Below are 17,937 nucleotides of genomic sequence, written 5' to 3'. Positions count from 1 at the left end.
AGGCACGGTTAACCCTTGGGATGCGCAGCAGCCTTCCTCACGCTCTCCTCTGGCTAAGCGCAAGGAAAGAAGCCGGAACACAGTCTGACCACAGACTCCCTCTACAGCTAAGCTGATTTAGCACCAAATGGCATTCTGCTTCCCAAAGTAAGTCCTCATGTAGCCCAACCATGAGACGGTAGCAGCGATAGGGAAGGGTGCAGGGGTGGGAAGAGTGGATTGGGAGGAGAGAAATGTGGAAAGTAGGCGGACCTCTAAATAAGTTTCCCTTTACATTGTCCGCTGCCACGTAGAGTCCGGACCACTGCAGTTTTCTTCATTTTATTCGGTGGATTTGTTTGTTTACCTGGTATCAGTCCCTTGCTCCTGGGAGAGCTCCCAGCTCCGCAGGAAATAGGGAGCGGTGCCTGCTGGAACAGAGGCAAACAGGGAGAATTCCACTGCGCCTTGTCCCGGCAGTGGGACTTGAATTCTGCTGGGCATTCTCCAAGCAGTGCACTTGTAAACATTTCTGCTCAGCCCTGGCAGGGCAGTCACCTTTCCGGCTGATGTCCTCACTATTGCTAAACAAGGGAGCATTTGCTGCTTCCTCTTTCACACTGATGTCTGATTGTGCTTAATGTGACTCAACCTATGTTTCATGCGGTAAAAACGTGAGGCAGAGAGGGAGGAAGGCTTCCAAGCTACCTTAGTTCAAGTATCACCGAGATCCCTACTGCAGCCTTTAAAAGGCTTGTCTTTAAGGCTACTGAATGAGCATGCTGCATCTAGTCATGTGTGTAGAGAAGTACTTAGGGATGAACTATAATAGATAAAAATCCAAGTTCCTAGTGATTGAAACCCTCAGTCAGCACTACTCTGTGAGAGAACTCTTTGGTATCTGCATTCATCTGCTGGTCTGTGTTTTCTGAACCAGCTCTACAGTGACAGTCTGCTGTAGCTGAAAGCTGCCAGCCTGTTCCCACTGCTCACATAGCCTTTTTCAAATGAGAATACTGCAAAGACTAGAAGGTCAAAAATGGAAAATGTCATTGGAACAAATGGATTTGAAATGAGTTGAAGATTAAATTGAAGGCCTCTCAACACACTGCAGCTTTCTGTGGACAAAAAAGTGTGCAGAGGAGCAGGCATGTTACTGCACCTGGTGAACTAACCTGCTCTTTTGCTTCAGGCTAGTGAGAGACAGGCAATGAGGTACTTACATGCTTTTTTTCAGAGGAAAAATTCTATCCAGGTTCATGTTTTCTGGTGAAAGGCTGTTGGAAAGTGATGCTTAGCTAAACAGAAGTGACTGGAAGAGACACTGGGATAAATTCAAGGGACAATTCTGTTGTTGGCACGCTGGGTACATGACATCTAAGTACAGTGAGATGCTAATGCAATTTCTTTGGTTTAGAGAAACTCAGATGCAAACTGCGCATACTGACACATAGCACAGGAATTGAGGAATATGAAGATGTTAGAATAAAGAAGTTTTAATTACTCTGAGTTTTGCCACTCAAAATTCACGGAAGTCTAGCTCCACACATGGCAATATCCACCTTGGTATCAGTTGAGCCTACACAGATAAATAGTCTTGCTGTTATCAGTGATAGAGGAGAGTATAACAAAAAAAAATTGAACTGTTCTTTCTAGATTTTTTTTATTGATTTTTTTTTTTTTTTTACTGGCCCCATTAGTGTTGTCATTGCCCAGCATTTTTGTTTTGTTCAGTAGTGACATCCTTTTTGTGTACTGCAGTACTTTCTTATATCTCACACTTGGTTCCAAAGTAATACTTTAACAGACCTGCAGTTCATTCCTCCCTCTTTCAAAGTAGACTTTGTCCCCCTTCTCTTCTCTCTGCATTTTTCTTTTGCACTGTTTGTCCAGAGCACTCTAGGAGCTGAGAGGCTGCAGCCATGCTCCCTTCCCAGGCTCTCCTGCTCGCTGTGGTGTTTGCACTGGCAGCCCTTCAGGCCCTTGCCTCCGACACCTTCATGGCAGCCGTCTACGAGCACGCCGTCATCCTGCCACATCCCACCCAGGAGCCCGTTTCTCCCAGCGATGCTTTGGCCCTGATGGACAAAAACATGGATGTCTTGGAAGGAGCCATTAAGGAAGCTGCCCAGCAGGTACGAGGGCTACCATGAGGGTTGTCCATCAGTGTTTTCTGCTCCTGCTGACCCTCCTGGTTGTCTGTTGATGGGTGACCTTTAAATGGAGCTTGTTGTGACAGGGTGCCCACATCATTGTGACTCCTGAAGACGGCATCTATGGCTGGCGATTCACAAGAGAATCCATCTACCCCTACCTGGAGGATATCCCTGATCCAGTGGTGAATTGGATTCCCTGCACTGACCCCTCAAGGTGATTCCTTCTGCAATGGTTTAGGTGATTTCAACCTGTTATCTCATGGAGCCTTGAGCAGTTCACATTAAATGACTAAGAACTGCTAACACCTCTGATACAAGTTTAAATTAAAATTGAGTATGAAGGAAGTTAAATGGCTAAATATATAGCATGTCCATGACTAATTGATGAGGGAAACATTAAGATTTTTTTAAATTAAACACTTTTAAGAGAAATTCAAACAACATACAGAATTTGGATTACTAAGGGTTGAGGAAATGTCTTTTTTTGAATATCCTGCTTCTCATTCTGCTTTCAATTTTTCCACACTATTTTGAATAGAACTGACTCTAAATTATTAACAGTAGTATTTATTTGATTTTTTTGTTAGTTTGTGTTTTACAAAAGACATGTTGAAACAAAAGCACACAAACCATTTTTGTGGACAAGAAGTAGTCTCTGAGCAAGAGGTGATGAAGTCAGTAAATAAAGTCCAAACTTCTAAATTATAAAAACACAGGAACTTTTAATCTTGGTTTTCCACAATTAAGGTAAGAGATAGTCTGAATTGCTGGAGTCTCTGTGTTGTAGAACATGATCTGTCATTCAGGCAGCATATTCCAGCAGTGACAAACTAAGCTATAGGTGAGCACTGGACTTCAGACTCCTACAGCTTGCAATAGGTGTTCAGCTATGGAACTACAACTGTGGTCTGCCCTTTTCACCATGGCTTTCTGCACCTGCTTGATAAGGAGCAGGTTATTGTATCTGTGAGCATATAATAACTCAATGCTTCCAAGAAGAAGAGTCACAGTTGCACAAGATGTGCAACTTTTTGTTGAGATGTAAGTAGCTAAAGTATACAGTCTTTCATTGAAGGTGGAGCATGGGGTAGCAGTGTGTCTAAGCAGGTCTTTATTCTAGTGTATCACACAGGTTTAGCAGAGGTGATCTGAGTCCCTCCTCACTGTTCCAAATCAGGAGTTTCATTAGTGTATTTTGAGAATATAATCCTTGCCATCAGTGTCTGGCATGCCTTATTCCTGGTGCTGTATATGAATCTTGCATGGAGGTCCTCCTTTTTACACCCATCACAGCCGTAGGCATTGCCACACTACAAAGGGGAATGAATGGCTGCTCTTTTTATGGCCTGGTATGGATGCTTCAGAGGTGCTGCCACTTTCTGGTACATGGGCCCTGTCATATCTCGAAATTAATAACCTACTGTTCTTCATGCCATGGTTACAGGTCTGTGTACTCCTGTCTATGGGAGGAAATGAATTGCTGAATTGCCTTAACCATATAATCTGCATGATCCCACAGCTCAACCCTGCTTAGTGTCCCAAGGATCCAGAGCTGCAGTCCTCAGGTGCCAGTATTCCTGATGCTAAAATATCTGCTTGTGTGACACCAAGCTAGTGTCTTCCTCTGCCCAGAGATTGCTCTCCTGCCCTTTCCCAGCCTGAGGATTACCAGTTTACTGCAGAGCATATTCCAGATACTGAAGGGGACTGGCAGGCATGTCCCTGCAGAGACCAGAGGTCTCCAGGGACTACCCCAAGGTGCAAGAAGCAATCTGAAGAAGCACTGCAGCAACTCTGTGTATCTGCCATGGCTGCAGGGTTGGAGATGCTGCTGGTGTGACCTCAAGTACTCTGGAAATGGACACCACTGACAGCACAGGTTTTGTTAATTTTGTTTTTCTCCTTCCCTAAAATGCCATAGATTTGGTCCAGCACCAGTGCAGGAACGACTCAGCTGCATGGCCAGAAATAACTCCATCTATGTGGTTGCAAATATCGGGGACAAGAAGCCGTGTGACTCCAGCGATCCCAGCTGCCCCAGGGACGGTCGCTACCAGTACAATACAGATGTCGTCTTTGACGCACAGGGGAAACTGGTGGCTCGGTACCATAAGGTAAAGTGGTCTTGGAGAGACAGAAATTAATTTTCCACTACTTCCAAAATGTCTCAGTTTGGGAAGAGAATTAGATGCCAGTCATTGTCCACTGGCAGAGTTTTGTTTTTCTTTATAATTTAAAAGAATATCTCTCTTGCTATGAAGCATCAATGACAAATTTGCATTTGCTGTCATGTTTCTTAAAACAGACTTGAATGAAAAATGATTGTTGTGGTGCATTTTAATGGCATATGGTTTTGGTTGACTTCCTCAGTTCATTAGCTTGCTACTACTGCAAATTCTGCTACTTGAGCAGCTTCAGTTTTCAGTGCCAGCTTTTCACCAGATTACCACTTCGTGTTCCTGGATTTCAATGTTCACATCTATTTCATGGTAGATGAGCAGTCTGATTTCAGAGAGGCAGGATCATTTTTTCTGATGCTGTTTTGGCACAGTTTTTGCACAATGGGAATTTTTTGGACAAAAATGATGGGTGTAAAAAGAGATAAGGATATTGAAACATTTGCACCAAATGGAAGTTCCTCTTTCACTATTATGTGCCTACCTGCAAGTTCCATCAAAGCTGTTTATGAATTGTGTGCCAGATATCATGTCAATGTGGGTAGAGTGAAGTCAGTTTATTTAATGTGCTTTGGGCCCAGTATTTCATCTGGTTGTTTAGAGACAATGCCAAGATATCTATTTGTGAGAAAACTGGGTGAGTGAAACACTGATAATACAAATCTGTCCCCCAGCCTGCTATGGCTCATGTGCTGAATTACAAGTTAAGTAAACTTGAACTTCTTTTCTGGTGTGGTGTCCATATTTACTTTCAGACCACCTGGACATTTATAAAGGACTCTTAATAAATATATATGTGAAGGAAGAAGGAAAATGTTGGAAAGCTGAGAGCATCACAAACTTCAGTTTTTCTGTTGGCTGAGATCATCTGCCTTTCCCCCATCAGCACAGCCTTTGTCTCCTGCTCTGCAGTATCCCAAATACTGTCCTGTGCTTCCTGCTGGTGCTCCGTACTTTCAGTGCTTCTGGGCACGTCCACACCAAAGTCACCAATTTTGTCTCTTGGCACCAGATCCCCCACACTTCTCTTACATTACTATTTCTCTTCTGGTTGCATTTGGGTTGCCAGAAATATAAACTAGGTGGGGGGAGTGGAGAGATTATTCTTACGGAGATGACACCAACAGACCTGAAGGCAGCTGGCTGCTTTCCTAGCTAGATGCCAGGGCAATATGTAATATGTGTTCCATATTTTGGGTACAATGAAAATATAATATTAGCCAGATTTCCTACCTGTGAGGGCTTCCAACACAGGTCAAAAATTTTATTTAGTCTTCTGAACAGTTTTAGGGAATGACTCCAAGACACATGGTTAGTAAGTGCCTCTAACTGGTTTCTCTATTTTCCTTCCCCTACAGTATAACCTCTTCCTAGGAGAAAATCAGTTTAATTATCCAAAAGAGCCAGAAGCTGTCACCTTTGAGACTCCTTTTGGAAAGTTTGGCATTTTCACTTGCTTTGACATCCTTTTCTATGAGCCTGCTGTAGTCCTGGTGAGCAAGATGCAGGTGGACACCGTGCTCTTCCCAACAGCTTGGATGAATGTCCTGCCCTTTCTGACTGCAATTGAGTTTCACTCTGCTTGGGCTATGGGCATGCGTGTCAATGTCTTAGCTGCCAATACTCACAACACTAGCATGGAAATGACAGGTAACTTAATTTTCACTCTGTGCAAGAATCTTTATAACCATGAATCTCTTATTCCCCATTCTACAAAGTTATTTTGCAGAGGAATATAATGTATTTCTCTGAAAGGTGAAGAGTCTAGTCGCCAAATTTCAATGCTGATGGATCCTGTCCCTATTGGTTTCATAAAGACATAACAAAACTTGTAGTGTTTTATTTTCCCTAGCTTCTTAGGATTATCTTTTCTTTTAATGGCTGTAAATAAGTCATAGGTCACTGCCCTTATACCTGAACAGAAATTGTTGTGGTTTTTAAGGCTCTTTCCGTCTGCACTTCTAAGTCTATGATTGAATGCCAAACTGTGAATATACTCATAAACCATGTATGTGGCTACATTTATTCTGACAAATTAGATATTTATTTTTATATCTGTTATAGAAAACCATTAAAAACACATGTTCAGGCCTGTTGTAGTAACACTGCTAAGATGTCCATATCTTCATTTTAGAATGTAGCATTGATTTTTTTAGACCTCAGCTTACAGAATAGTATATTTCAGTTACACCAGTATCTTCACTGAACTGTGCAACCACAGTATTGTTTTGAGACTTTTCATGTGAAATGCCCGACAGGCTTCTGCAGTGATGGGTGTGACAGACCTTTGACTTCCCTCTGTTGCTTGGTGCTGGTCAGATGTGAATCACCCATGAGGGGAGGAGTTTGCAGCCAGTGTAAAGGGGGCTGGACAATTGCTGTCTGCTTCTGTTCATGGACAGGCCTGTGATAGTTGCCTGCATTGTGTTTTGGATTGTCTCAACCAGTAGCTGGTCCTTTCACATCAATCAGCCAAGAAAAAAAGTAGCTATCAGCTCCATTGCATACAGGAGAAAAGAGAACTGAGGAGGCCATAAATATAACATAACATAAAAAAACAAACATACTCTGCTTCTGGCTACACTGAGAAGACCTTATTTAAGGGAATAAATGCTATTCTTTGCCAAAGCATGAGCTCTGTGTACTGAGTTACTGTAATTTCTGTAGAATAGTGGATAAGCTATCAGTAGAGACAGTTAGAAGGATAACATGATTTTTTAAATTCTTCTTGGGCTGACTATTGTGCTCTCCACAGGGAGTGGCATTTATGCACCAGCTGGAGCCAGAACATACTCCTACAACATGAAAACAGAAGATGGCCACCTCCTCATTGCTGAACTAGATGCACACCCTCGTCTTTCTCCTGCCTCCCCGCCTGCTGTCAGCTGGAACTCATATGCTTTGAGTGTTGAAAGATTCTCACAGAATGACCATGAATTCACGGGAATCATCTTTGAAGACCTCTTTACTTTCACGGCGCTCACTGAGCCTGGGGGGAATCTTACTGTCTGCCAAAAAGACCTCTGCTGTCACTTGAGCTACAAGATGGCAGAGAAAAGAGATGATGAAGTTTATGTGCTGGGTGCTTTTGATGGCCTTCATGTTATTGAAGGACAGTACTATCTGCAGGTAATTTTTTGGAGGGGGTTACTTACTTTAGGAAGCCTATTTACAGGAAGAAACCTTTAGCTCTGTGGTGGTAAAAGTGAAGACAATGTCTCTTTTCTATGCTGGAATCGTAGTGCACCTTTTGTTAGTAACAGAAAGAAGTTGCTAAAACTTCCAAGCCTGTTTGCCTTCAAATCCAACAAATGCACTAAAGAGGTCTCTAAACCTCTTTTAAATGCCCAGAGTGCACTCACTGTTTTTAGAGGTGTGCAATATTGGCTAAATTTAGGTTCTCTTCTGTGAATATCTGCAGTAAGTGTTCTGAATCTGCTCTGTATTATAGAATCACAGAATAGTTAGGATTGAAAGGGATATCTGAAGATCACATAGTCCAATTCCCCTGCCAAGGCAAGATTACCTAGAGCAGATTACACAGAAACACATGTGGGTGGCTTTTTAATGTCTCCAGAGAGAAAGAATCCAAGACCTCCCTGGGCAGCCTGTTCTGATGCTCTGCCACCCTAAATGTGAAAAAAGTTCTTCCTCATGTTGAGGTGAAACTTCTTGTGTTTTTATGGCCATTGCTCCTCATGCTGTCGCTGGGCACCACTGAATAGAGCCTGGCACCATCTTCTTGGCACATACCTTTGAGATATTTGTCTGTATTGATAAGACCCCTCAGTCTTCTCTAGACTTAACTGGCCCAGCTCCTGCAATCTCTCCTCATAAGAGAGATGCTCCAGACTCTTCATCGTCTTTGTGGCCTCAGCCAGACACTCTCCAGTAGCTCCTTTTCTTACTTGTGCTGAGGAGCCTGGGCACAGTACTCTAGATGTGGTCTCACTGTATTTTCATCAAAGAATGATGTCAAAAATCAGTTGATCATAGATATCTTTATGAGATGTTCTGATAAATTATGGTGACAGAGATGTTAATTTTTTTGTCATTATCCAAATTATAGCAATGAAGCTTACTTAAATGGCTTATGACTTTTAGTGGGAATATCCTCTCTTCCTCTTTTAATCAAATATTTGGAAAGACAGTGAGTTTCCTCCTTGTTGAATTTGTTTAAAGCCATATTTGGAAACATCCTTTGCCTTCATAATTAAGTTACTGTGCCAGCAGATTATACTTTTGTTACTTCTGTCTTTCAGCATCACCATTTTGTACCAGCTAGTACAGACCTCGGGATATGAGGGGAGGTGTTATCCAGAAAACAGCTCATCTAATACTAGGAAGGTAGCTTGAATAAATTCAGTTCTTGGTGAGCTTGGTTGTAAAATTTATTTCAATGGTTGTGGAAGTTGCCAGATAGTCTCTGCCAGTATTGAAATTTCTAGAGAATACAGGAATTTCTACTCTTCCTTTTTCCCCTCAATATTTTTTCATTTCCTCAGAACATATTCCTTATTTCTCTGCTTATTTGTATTTCAACACAAAACCATTTTTGCTGATGAATAATACTTTTGATTTTTTGCAAACATGATTCTATCCCCCAATACCAGACATGTAGAAAAACTCCATCACCTATCAGCAAAACCAGACAACATGCTTTAAATCATTCCTGAATCAGAGGAGTGCTAGCCCTATTTCATATTTCCTCATGAAGACCATAAACATTTATCAGCTGGATAATTAACTCTCATGACAAAAGGGAAGCAACCTTGTGATTCTTACTTTATGTGCTGCAACTACTAACACAAAACTGTAAAAAAATATGCTAACTCCTTGGCCTATATTAACTAGGATTTGGACAGGGAACATCAAATTCAGATTTCCCATGGATTACCAGGCCATCTAATGAAGTACAAATAGCAACATGTGCATAGCAGTAAGAGGACCTGGATGTGCATTTGTATAATGTACCGATGTGGAAGACTTTGTTTCATTTGCCTAAAATTTCCATTCACAAACACATCTTCTAAGACATGTGGGAAAGAAAGCTTCAAATAAGAGAACTGGCAATTGAAAGAATTAGTGGAAGGGACAGGATTGTGTTTCAGATATGAAATAAGGTGCTTTGGCTGGACTTATGTCAAAGACAAATTATTTATTAAATTATAAGACTAAGGCAATGCAGGTCTGGAATACACCCAATCAGACCAAGGGGTAAAAAACTAAGGTACAAGTGGAGAGGAGTCACCGAAGAATTATGAAAATGATCCTGTGACTGTCACCTGCTCTTACACACATGAGCTTTGATGACACAAGGCTTTCCTACCGGTGTTACTGTCTTGCTAAATACATTGTCTCCGCCTCCCCGCAGATCTGCACCCTGCTCAAGTGCCCCAGCACAAACCTGAGCACGTGTGGGCAGCCCATGGAGACAGCTCAGACCAAATTTGAGATGTTCTCCCTCAGTGGCACGTTTGGCACCAGCTACGTCTTCCCAGAAGTGTTGTACAGTGGGGTGCAGCTGGCCCCTGGGGAGTTCAAGGTAATGGGACACCCTTGTGATTGTCAAACATCAGCGGTCAAAAACCCACTACAAGAGCAGCTTAGTTGTTACCAGAGTCCTCTGTCCTCTGCCTTAAGATCAAGGCAGCTTTATTTCTGCCTGATTTTCCTGGTTGTATTCAAACAGTAAGCTCAGCTCGCCAATTCTCTTCTGCCCTGTTCCCCCAAATCCTCTAGAACAAGATGTCCCTCAAGACAGAAATGTAGTTTTTCTCAGACTTCCTGCTAGCTCCAATTGAGATTGACGCTCTCTCAACTAGATCAACATTACTGAATATATGATTTTGTGTTTGCCATGCAATAGTACTGCTTTAAAGCTGCTCTTGCTAATTTTATTTTTTCATAACCAGGTGCTAGCTGATGGACGTCTGATAAATCAGAATACTACATCAAAGCCAGTTTTGACTGTAACACTCTATGGGAGGTGGTATGAAAAGGACCCTCCACGTACGGATCAAGCTTCAGCATAATTTCACTGCAGATCCTTCAAGCTTTCATCTGCTCATTTCTGTAATGCCAGTTAATCACAAATAATGTAATTAGTACTAATATTCATAATTAAAATGCCATTCTATATTTCAAGTTGCCTTATCTAACGGCATAGTCATTGCACATTGATTTATTGACTCGATTTTGCAGCAAAAATCAATACGCTCCTGGACTGTTGTGTATGTGTTTTTATATGATAACATTAGTTGGCATAGGCTTGGCCTTAACACTGGGAACAATCCTCTTATTTAGTGGTGTAGGATTCAGTGGGTTGTGCTCCAAGAAAAACAGTTTTTAATTATTTAAAATGTTTGTTGGAGTATTAGCAGCCATTTCCACAATACAGTTCCCACCTTATTTCTGAACAAGCACTTTTTTAAACAAGGGATTACGAGAACCTTTGAAAATTCTAACTTCCTTTGGAAATGAAAACAAGTATTGAAAATATGTACCTTCAAAAAACAGTTATTTGGATCAGCACACTGCAATGTGTTATCATATCACAACCTAACTCACAGTTGGAGTCTACTTTAATCTTTCTGGCCACATTTTTAGGATGTAGAAAATCTCCCTAGCACAGAATTGTTGATAAATCTTTGTGTCACAAATGCTCAAACCAAGCTATTTCTCAGGGGCATGTCTGTGTTCCCATGGAATGGTTGCTACTACCAGGGCAAGGGAGAGCCGGGCTGGTGCCAGCAGGTGTTGGGTAAGGGAAGTGAACAGCTGGAGCAGGTGGGACACGCTGGCACTTGTGAGGATGTGGGTCCTGCAGGCTGTACTTCTTAGGCAAGTGGACTGGATTAGTTTGTGTTTCCCAGCTGAGAGTTTTCTATGTGTGCTTAATTCTGTTGTTTCTTCTGCAGGTTTGTTTTGAAGCACAAACATTGTTTACACTTAATCTGACCAACATGATTTAAAAATACAGACTCGCAGGAGGCAGAATACATTGGGGTTTTTTGAGAAGGCAGTATCTTAAAAATAGGATTGTAGTCTGTGAAAGTATCAAACTCAAGCCCTCTACAATTCATTTAGTAGGAGTAATGGGAAACATGCGGGGAGGAAAAGCACTGTGTCTTTAAATCTCTACCTGCGCCCTAGGAAGAGCTGTCCTGTTACGGCACAAGGGAGATAAATAACTACGTGCTGTTGCCAGAAGTGAGCGCCTCTGGCTTCCTGACTCTGCTCAAATGAACTCAGGGCTCGGCAGGGATTGCGTGGCCGCCCCAGCGACCTTTCACAGCCTTCTCCAGGCACGGTTAACCCTTGGGATGCGCAGCAGCCTTCCTCACGCTCTCCTCTCGCTAAGCGCAAGGAAAGAAGCCGGAACACAGTCTGACCACAGACTCCCTCTACAGCTAAGCTGATTTAGCACCAAATGGCATTCTGCTTCCCAAAGTAAATCTTCATGTAGCCCCCAACATCAGGCGGTAGCAGCGATAGGGATGGGTGCAGGGGTGGGAAGAGTGGATTGGGAGGAGAGAAATGTGGAAAGTAGGCGGACCTCTAGATAAGTTTCCCTTTACATTGTCCGCAGCCACGTAGAGCCCGGACCACTGCAGTTTTCTTCATTTTATTCGGTGGAGTTGTTTGTTTACCTGGTATCAGTCCCTTGCTCCTGGGAGAGCTCCCAGCTCCGCAGGAAATAGGGAGCGGTGCCTGCTGGAACAGAGGCAAACAGGGAGAATTCCACTGCGCCTTGTCCCGGCAGTGGGACTTGAATTCTGCTGGGCATTCTCCAAGCACTGCACTTGTAAATATTTCTGCTCAGCCCTGGCAGGGCAGTCACCTTTCCGGCTGATGTCCTCATTATTGCTAAACAAGGGAGCATTTGCTGCTTCCTCTTTCACACTGATGTCTGATTGTGCTTAATGTGACTCAACCTATATTTCATGTGGTAAAAACGTGAGGCAGAGAGGGAGGAAGGCTTCCAAGCTACCTTAGTTCAAGTATCACCGAGATCTCTACTGCAGCCTTTAAAAGGCTTGTCTTTAAGGCTACTGAATGAGCATGCTGCATCTAGTCATGTGTGTAGAGAAGTACTTAGGGATGAACTATAATAGATAAAAATCCAAGTTCCTAGTGATTGAAACCCTCAGTTGGCACTACTCTGTGAGAGAACTCTTTGGTATCTGCATTCATCTGCTGGTCTGTGTTTTCTGAACCAGCTCTACAGTGACAGTCTGCTGTAGCTGAAAGCAGCCAGCCTGTTCCCACTGCTCACATAGCCTTTTTCAAATGAGAATACTGCAAAGACTAGAAGGTCAAAAAATGGAAAATGTCATTGGAACAAATGGATTTGAAATGAGTTGAAGATTAAATTGAAGGCCTCTCAACACACTGCAGCTTTCTGTGGTCAGAAAAGTGTGCAGAGGAGCAGGCATGTTACTGCACCTGGTGAACTAGCCTGCTCTTTTGCTTCAGGCTAGTGAGAGACAGGCAATAAGGTACTTACATGCTTTTTTTCAGAGGAAAAATTCTATCCAGGTTCATGTTTTCTGGTGAAAGGCTGTTGGAAAGTGATGCTCAGCTAAACAGAAGTGACTGGAAGAGACACTGGGATAAATTCAAGGGACAATTCTGTTGTTGGCACGCTGGGTACATGACATCTAAGTACAGTGAGATGCTAATGCAATTTCTTTGGTCTCGAGACACTCAAATGCAAACTGCGTATGCTGACACATAGCACAGGAATTGAGGAATATGAAGATACTAGAATAAAGAAGCTTTTAAGACACCCTGGAGCTGTGTCCTGCTAAGTCCTCTGAAAGATAGCAATGGAATAAAGTGTCTCAAAGCAGCCACAGTGAACCAGCTCATAGTGATTAATCCAACCTATTAAATACCTTTTAATGAAATCACTAGTTTCAGTGAGATATATGGCCTGACATACTTTCTTCCTGTTTTGTCACATTTTTCTGAGCTCTTAGTGTGTTCTTATGGGTACTCCGCTAATAAACTCCTTGTTTCACATTCATCAATCATGTCCTGAATGATGGACTCTTGATAAGTAAGAAAAAAAACCCGCCGAAATCAGTCATTACTGTGATGCATTTTGGATTATGAAACAAGTATCATCTGAAAGAAGACCCACAACCAACATGCCTCCCCTTGATTTATCCATAACTGAAGCTCTACACTATTATGTCCATATGGGATATGGCATAACCTACAGCAACAATCCCGATTATATTTCTCGTTTTTAGTTGCGAAAGCTCATTAATGTGTTTGGTTTAGTAATAATGTGGTAATATTATCCTAGTACTACTATTTATTGAGAAGAATCTATTCCTATGTCATAAGATTACTAATATGTTATTAGTTCAAAACAGCAGTTGTTTTTCTCTGTTTGCTGGATTTTTATTTTTCTAACCCTCAGAAAGCCCGAATTGTATTCCAGAGTATACATTCTTATTGAAACAGTATTGCATATTTTTTCACGGCAGATTATTATGGGATCAGTAAATAAATTAGTGAAAAATGTGATTTGTGGCAGGTCTATACACATGCTCAATATTTCTTTGTCTCTGGAATATGGCTTATGCCAATCTGCTCTTTTACCACAATTTGACCTTTTTTCCCCTATTTGTGTTGCTTTGGTTTTATATCCTTTATGCCATTGGTGCCTCTCATGTAGGAAATGGCAACACAGTGCATCATGGAAGCTGAACGAGGACTCCAGTCAAACAGACCCTCCTGAAGCAAAACATGCCACCACTTTTTCATCAGAACATGATTTGAAACATTATTCATATGAAACCTCTGTTGAAACAAAACTTGGAATTGAAACCTCTGGTTGTCAGTTCTGAAAAACAGCTTGATGACACCTCCAGACTGCACTGGATGCTATTTCAGTGACAGAATTTTTACTGCAACTAGTGAAAAAGTCACTAAGTGATCTGGTATCTCGTAGCAGCTCCTCCCTCCCATCTTCTCTGTTTCTTTCTGGTCAGTTAACTCCAATATATGTGAAATAAGATTTTCCCTTTCCTCCTTCTTGTTAATGCTGGGTGGTGCTGCCCTGCAGATTAATTTTCTCTAGGAATTTGGGGATTTAGAATTCTATTTCAGACCAGCTAGTCCTGGTGAGATGGCACTGTTCACATTTTTGCTTTCTCTTCTCTACAGTGGCTTGTGTTTTGTTGATGCTGCTGGACCTTAGCGACCTTCTTTCAGCACATCAGTGTATAAAGATATGCATGTTCCGTGTCTGTGTCCTTAAGAGTGGTTAGAGACCTCTGTTTGTGTAATTTCTCCTTGCTTTTCTCCACATTGCTACCATTGCTGGTCTCACCATGGAATCATAGAATCTTCAGGGTTTGAAGAGACCTTTGAGATCATCCAGTCCCGCTGTAAACTTGTAATTGCCACTGTAACCACTAAACCACCATGCAGTGCCACATCCAGACCCCTCTTAAACACCTCTAGGGCTCCACCACCTCCCTGCACAACCTATTCCAATGTCTGACCACCTGTACAGTGAAAAAAAAATTCCTAATATCTAACCTAAATCTTCTCTGTCCCAGTGTTAGGCCATTACCTCTGGTCCTTTCACTGCAGGCACAGCAGGAGAGATCAGTCCTCACCTCACTGCAAACTCCTACTAAACAAATCCAGCTCACTCAGCTGTCCCTCATAATGCATGTTTTCTAGACCTTTCAGGAGCCTTGTTGCCCTTCTTTGGACAGGCTCCAGTGCCTCAACATCCTTGTTAAAGTGAGAGTTCCAGAATGGAGCACAGCACTCAAGGTACAGCCTCACCAGTGCTGAGTACAGCAGATGATCACTTCCCTTGTTCTGCTGGGCACACTGTTCTTCTTACAGGCCCAGATGCCATTTATCTTCTTGGCCACCTGGGCACACTGCTGGCTCATACTGAGCCAGCTGTCAGCAAGCACTCCCAGGTCCATTTCTGCCAAACAGCTCCGGAGCCACTCCTCCTCCAGCCTGTAGCACTACCTGGGGTTGCTGTGACCCAGGTGCAGGACCCAGTACCTCACCTGCTTTAACCTCCTGCAATTGCCCTTAGTCATTGGTTGAGTCTGTCCAGGTCTCTCTGTAGACCCTTCCTACCCTCACACAGATCAACACTTCCACCCAACTTAGTGTCATCTAGCCATTTTTTTACCCATCCAAGATGTGATGCTCTCAAGGTCCTCAATCCCATGTTCTGGAGCTGGTGAGACACTGGGAGTGCAAATATTCTCCAAACTCCAGCGCTGATTACTGCTGCTCTGCTCCATATGACCTTTCTTGTTTCCAAATGTAAATAGATACTCACACGTGGCCTAACAGTGACATGTCTCACATAATGACATGTTTATCAAAACCCCCAGACAATGTGCTTTGACTCATGGAAGCTCAACATTATTGCTGCTAAAGTCACACTGTCTTAAAACCTTGTTTGAGTCAGTTACCGTGTGACCACAGACAGATCTCAGTCCAGCAAGGGATTATCCAGTGTGGTCCTCTTCCCATGCGTACAAACTCAGTGCAGACACTGTACTTGTCCCCAGGGAACCTGGTGGGTGATGCCACAACTCTCTCCCAGGGAAAGGATCTGGATTTAAGGAAGTTATGGCACCTGGGAAGATCTCATCTTGCAGAAAGGATTCAGCAGGAGTGTGTGGCCAGTCTCAAAGCTGAGAGGTGCTTCTTCAGGTTTGTTCACTCCTGATGCCAGTCCTCTGGATAATGGATTGTGTGTGCAAGTGGTGTAGGATCCCAACCCTGAATGTGGTGAGTATCTTGAATCTAGAATTTTGTTCAAGGCCATTGTGGTTTGGTTAAAAGGCCATTGTGGTTTGGTTAAGGTATGTTGAGTATTTTTCCTACAGAAGACTGGCAGAAGCCATAATGACACTGAATTCTTTTTGCTACAGAGATTGCATAATACTTATCATTGTGAAATGTGTTACTGTGAGAAGTGAGTCAAGCATACAGAAAGTAACCCTTTGCAAGTCCACCCATTAACCACATACCAACTCACTCGGTATAAAAACAAGGCTGCGTGTAACCACCGATTACAATAAACACTTCTTTGAGGGCAGTGCAGAAAAAACCCTTTCGTTACCTGACTGCTGAGTCAGAACCAAAGGTAAGAAACTTGGGTACCAGATATAAGTGATTTTTGTGTACATGCAGCTTTAGCTTCAAGATTTCTGCTGGAGTGATCTGTGGATATAAGAAAGCACATTGCAATAGGCAAAATCTAGAAATTGTGAGTCCTATTCACGACAGTCTTCCTAGAGAAACCTTTGGGGACCAGAGATCTTCAGGACTTGGTTATTGAGCAGTTGGTGTGCTGATGGTTTTGCTCAGACAACCAGCCTTCCCCACAGCTCCCCGCTAGGATATGCAGCAGCCCCCAAAGTCCCTGCCACTCCGAGCTGTGTTGAGCTGAGCTGGGGTGGCACAAGTATTACCCATGCTGCGACCTGCCTCCACTAGCCATGCCTGCATCTCACACCCTTCAGTTTGGGCAGGGATGTGTCCATGATGGTCTCTGCTGAGATTTCCCAAAGTTCTTTTCCTTCTGGGACCCAGGCTTGCCTTGAACTGTGTTACTACAGCAATACTATGCCTGATTTTTTTGTATGTCTGGTAAGTAACATGTTTCTTCAGCTGCAGCACTGTGGTGACTTCTCTGTGGCTTCCCTGCTGTTACTGTGAGGCAGAATTGCTCAGTGCTGGCAGCTCTCTTGCCTTTGATGCTGAGTCTTTCTGGACAGGGTGATTACATGGGTGTCATCTTTTAGCCACCCTGGGGAATTCCCAGCTTTTGTGCAAGACTTCTTCTTTTTAAAGCCCACAGCCTTTGCCTGCCTTCGGTATTCTCTTGGGTGACTTGCAGGCTCCAGACACAGGGCTTCCTAAAATCTGTGCTTTTGGTACTGTATGCTCTGGAGGCCTGTGCCCTGAACACAGATGTTGCAGCACAATGACATTTTAGAATCGTAGACTCAATTAAGTGTTGGCTTCTCCTGAGGAGGCTTTTGTGCCGATGGAGAAGAATTATTCTTCTCCATCATAGTGAAGAGGAAGACTTTTCAAGGAATTTTTCAAGGAAGAAGAAGGAGTTCTTTTTTTTTGTTGTTTTGTTCTTGGTTTTTTTTTTGGTTTTTTTTTTTTTTTAATTTCTTCTAAGTGGTAAATGATAAGTCAGATTATGTTCCTTTACCCTCACTAAAGTACCACAGGTCCTAATTAAGGTTTTTCTAGGGATCATCTAAAACCATAGTGGTAACATTCTATAAACAAAATGCTGTGCTAAAAATTTATTTCTGTGAGAAAAAATGCTGCTTTCCATGAGTGATTTCAAGTTGCTTATTGTACAAAAGCTTCCTTTTTGAAAGGACCATCATAAACAAACAATTGTGTTGTTGAATTCTTTCTCACAAAAAAAGCAAGTCACTTAGCTGTAGGCAGAAAGGTCAGCGCAATTCAAGGGATAGTTTATATTGCAGTGTGAGCCCAGGGGGGAAGACACTCTCAAGGCACCCACTTGAACTGAAATAAGCCATTGGCCAAAAGCAGGAGGTATGGCAGGACCACATGTCTGATAAACTTTG

The 17,937-nt window shown here is 42.7% G+C and overlaps 1 protein-coding gene across 1 annotated transcript; it reads left to right on the top strand.

Annotated features, from left to right (window-relative positions):
- Positions 1-10,459, top strand: LOC100217969 (pantetheinase). Its single transcript, XM_012572603.5, has 8 exons — positions 1-147; positions 1,873-2,114; positions 2,219-2,349; positions 4,057-4,249; positions 5,671-5,962; positions 7,068-7,441; positions 9,687-9,857; positions 10,228-10,459. Exons 2-8 carry the CDS (start codon positions 1,902-1,904, stop codon positions 10,345-10,347), a joined length of 1,494 nt encoding a protein of 497 aa, XP_012428057.2. The 5' UTR covers positions 1-147; positions 1,873-1,901; the 3' UTR covers positions 10,348-10,459.
- Positions 10,460-17,937: the final 7,478 nt, after the last annotated feature.

This window comes from Taeniopygia guttata, chromosome 3 (genome assembly GCF_048771995.1).
Source record: "Taeniopygia guttata chromosome 3, bTaeGut7.mat, whole genome shotgun sequence".
Taxonomy (NCBI): Eukaryota; Metazoa; Chordata; class Aves; order Passeriformes; family Estrildidae; genus Taeniopygia; species Taeniopygia guttata.
The sequence above is the reverse complement of the archived record's forward strand: the minus strand, read 5'-3'. Positions and strand labels throughout refer to the sequence as shown.

What these genes read in the sequence shown, in the direction of transcription:
- LOC100217969 (XM_012572603.5), top strand. Translation starts at nt 1,902, where the DNA reads ATGCTCCCTTCCCAGGCTCTCCTGCTCGCTGTGGTGTTTGCACTGGCA. An exon ending in TTAAGGAAGCTGCCCAGCAG is followed by an intron (nt 2,115 to 2,218) that starts GTACGAGGGCTA and finishes TTGTTGTGACAG; the next exon opens with GGTGCCCACATCATTGTGAC. An exon ending in TGGTGGCTCGGTACCATAAG is followed by an intron (nt 4,250 to 5,670) that starts GTAAAGTGGTCT and finishes CTTCCCCTACAG; the next exon opens with TATAACCTCTTCCTAGGAGA.